This window comes from Limulus polyphemus, unplaced genomic scaffold, assembly GCF_000517525.1.
Source record: "Limulus polyphemus unplaced genomic scaffold, Limulus_polyphemus-2.1.2 Scaffold5080, whole genome shotgun sequence".
Classification (NCBI taxonomy): domain Eukaryota; kingdom Metazoa; phylum Arthropoda; class Merostomata; order Xiphosura; family Limulidae; genus Limulus; species Limulus polyphemus.
In genome coordinates, this window is record NW_013670690.1 from 43,918 (window position 1) to 47,662 (window position 3,745).

General features: G+C 31.9%; 1 protein-coding gene across 1 annotated transcript in view; it reads left to right on the forward strand.

Annotated features, from left to right (window-relative positions):
• The first annotated feature begins 6 nt into the window (after positions 1–6).
• The window catches only part of LOC111089041, an 18,908-nt gene continuing 15,169 nt past the window's right edge, over positions 7–3,745 (forward strand). Inside the window, exons 1-2 of the mRNA XM_022400706.1 lie at positions 7–105; positions 2,298–2,428. Of these exons, the coding sequence (XP_022256414.1) occupies positions 54–105; positions 2,298–2,428 (183 nt within the window). The 5' untranslated portion in view covers positions 7–53. The remainder of the gene's footprint in view (positions 106–2,297; positions 2,429–3,745) is intronic.

Sequence of the window (3,745 nt, forward strand, 5' to 3'; positions counted from 1 at the left end):
ACTATGAGGTTGCTTTATCTGTTGGCCACCTAGCTTCTTTGTACAACTACGACATGAAACTCTTTGAAAAAGCTGAAGAATTGTACCTACAGTCTATAGAGATAGGTAATTGGTTTTTAGTAATCTGGATATTGTTCAGTTTAACAAAAGTAAGAGATAAATTCAACTTACTTACCTTAGGTTTTGCAGTTAATAGGTAGTTACTAGGTATGAAAATGGATTAAGGCTGTGGATATAAAATTAAAATATTTAATTATTTCATAATGTTTTTTTCTTCTGAGTCATTTTAAAGCTTGTTCTTTCATACTGGAATACCATGGAAGATGCCGTAGATTTTTGTCTCGACTTTAGGGTACGTAAGCAGCTGGTCAATGAAGAAAAAGTACTAATCTCTTACACGAGGCTTTTTGTATAAGGTGAAAAGCAGGACTAACGAAGCTGTTTGCACTGAAGTGTTTATGCCCTTACTGCTGTGTGAGGGGGGGGGGGGTAGTTCCACACACTGAACAGAAACCATACCAAATCCTCTTGCTTTTGTAATTTACATCCTCCTCCCACATTTCTTTTTAGTTGTCACTGTGTGATTGTGAACTTATGCGTAGAGGGCTTCATGGATTATTTTTTTTTCATATGTATATTACCCTACTAAGCAATAATAAATTTATATATATTTTTGTTGTCATTTTATAAAGATAAGCCATCAGAGCTGTATGCAAGGGTGGCTGGTTGGTGAACTGTTTAAATCATTTGTGTCCAAAAAAACTAGATTGGGTTACTAAGTAATCCTTCTTATTGTAAGCTTTGATGATAAGCAAAAGTGACATGATTAAATTATCTCTGACGGTAACTGAATAACATCACCGAGATTTTTTGTAACCTATAGTCTATGAATGCAAAATAAAGAGTTCCCATTAGCAGCTTGTTTTGATAGCCAGCTTTCTTGTAAGTCCACTATTTTTATCCATTATTGTATTACCAGCCAGAAATGTCTACCAAGACTAGTTTTCTTTTCCAGAACTGATTATACTTTTCAAGATGTATCACTTTATCGTAGGTCCTCTTCTGTTTTGAATCATAACATTCTCTGATGTTTAGCAGCTTCATTTGATAAACATCCAAAAGAAAACTATCTGTCTCTTATCTGCTCATGTTTATGATAGTACAAAAACACATCAGTAGCAACATCATTTACAAATCAAAGGAGCAATGGAAAGATTCCCAAGCTGAGCAACAAAATATGTGTTTATTATTTCTGATTCTGAATTGTTCTCCTCTTGTTGTTTTTATTATCATTAATGAGGTGTTGCTAATTTTAACTTTACTTTGAAGGTTTTTCACTGATAAAGTTATTTCTGTGCTGTTGTGTGATTATGTTTGGCTTTCTCTTCATTCTTCTGTATCTTGTTTTGTATCCAAGATATTATCTATTTATTCCTTGTGCTGAAGGAGTTAGCCATCTATGTAAATTTATAATGTGTAATATACAATTATAGGAGAGTGTAACGTGATATTATGGAACATCGAGTGATGGAGAGGAGTGGGAAGTGGCTGTTGGGTAAACATCAACTAACTGCTAAATATTTGAAAAAATAAGAAATGAGATAGATTTCTTTGAAAGATGGTTTACTTTGAAAAACTATTTTGGCAGAACTTCTGCAGTCTAACATGTGGAGACAAGAAAGTTGCTTTATTAAGACAGAATACATTTTTGAACTTTTAATACATTTAACACAAGATATCCTTAAATTTGTACTTACTTACTAAAAGTGAAACTTATTCATAGTTTAAATCTCTTCAACAAATATACTTGCATTTTCAACTGTGGAAGCATTATAATTTGACAGTCAATCTCTGTTTTTGTTAGTAAAAGAGTAGCCCAGAAGTAGGTGGTGTTAACTAGCTGCCTTTACTTTAATCTATTATTTCTAAACTAGAGAGAGCTAGCACAGATAACTTTTCGAGTATCTTTGCTTAAAATTCAACAAACAAACAACATGTGTACAAGACCTAAGCACAACAACATGGAACCTGTAATGCTTGTATTTGTACAAATGAGAGGAGGAATTTTATCAAAGCTACCAAGTGAGACTATGAGATTTTTTTGGAAATATCCAGTCACCTATATATATTTTACAGTATTAGTAAAAATGCAATTATTTGCATGGTTTTCTATACAAATTTATTAAGAAGTTTTTTACCTTAGCTTGTGGTAAATCAAGGTCATCTTTATATGTCTATGAATGCACATTTGTTTTAGCATAACTTTCCCGTGTTATTAATTTCCCTTGGCTTTCTAGGTCTGAAACTTTTTGGAGAGAGTTACAGTGGATTAGAATACGACTACCGTGGTTTACTACAGGTTTACACCTTTCTGGGTGAACCTCAGAAGTACATGAAGTACCAAGAGATTTTACAGAGGTGGAATGAGGTACGTAATCGAAGCACAGAGAGGGAGAAATACCAGTGTCCATTGTTACTACAGATTGAGGTAGTTTCTCCAGAAAATCTTTTTCCAGTGCTTCAATGTATAGAGTGATGCGTTAAGACTAGCAAGATACAGTTGGCTTGATCTTCTTTACAACTTGACGATCATCCGTTAGGAAGAACTCTTGTGACAGTATGGCAAAGTGTTTAAGGATTGGGAGCGCGTATATTTTATTTGTTATTTTCATCACGTTAACTCAGTATTTCATGTGATAAAAGATATTTACTAGTAATGCTCTATCACCTTGTACAAAGGTTTAACATTAATTAAGGAAGAACTCTCGTGACAGTATGGCAAAGTGTTTAAGGATTGGGAGTGTGTATATTTTATTTGTTATTTTCATCACGTTAACTCAGTATTTCATGTGATAAAAGATATTTACTGGTTGGAAATTTGTTATGTAGTAATGCTCTATCACCTTGTACAAAGGTTTAACTTTAATTGATTTTGAAACTTTGCTTATTAGTTGGGAAAGTAGTTTTGTTTTTTTAACTTCTGGTCAGAAAACGTTTTGTAATATATGTAGATAAAGCTCATAAGGAAGAATTCAGTATCTACTAGAATGAACATTTTATATTATTACAGTAACTTACATATTATCTTACTTACAAATGTAAGGTCGTTAATGCAAGTTGTATTTTTAACAGTACTCGGGTTTCTATTGTGTTAATTTGTCGATATCTTACAGTAGTTAAACAAGACTAAATCGATTAGTTCTTGAGATTGCGAGATGTTTCTAGCAGGAACTGGAAACAGGAATGCTAGCATTATGTTAAGTTTGCCAGAGGTTTGTCTGTCTAAGGTAAGGACTTTTAATACTTCCATACCTTTAGTAGCTCCTATAAAATCCATATATATATATACACATTTAAAACCTAACGTTAATTATGACTGAAAAAGTAAAGTTCAATACTTTACCTACCTTCTTAGCAGTCAGCTTTAATTTATTTAGTACCTATATAATGTAACGTGAAACTATATAGGCGAGTTGTTTGGGGTTTGACAAATGAGGATGGTTGATAAAACACAAAACATTTTATTTACAAGGTTCGAACGTTTCGGAATAACTTATTCCATCTTCAGCGAAATCTGAAAATTGTGTTACAAAGATGATTATTTCTAAAATTATAATGTAATAATATAATCATTAATTTAGTTAGTTATTAAGAAAAATGGCAAATGGATGGATGAAACAATGTATATATATATATATATATATACATATATATATATATATATATATATATATATATATATATA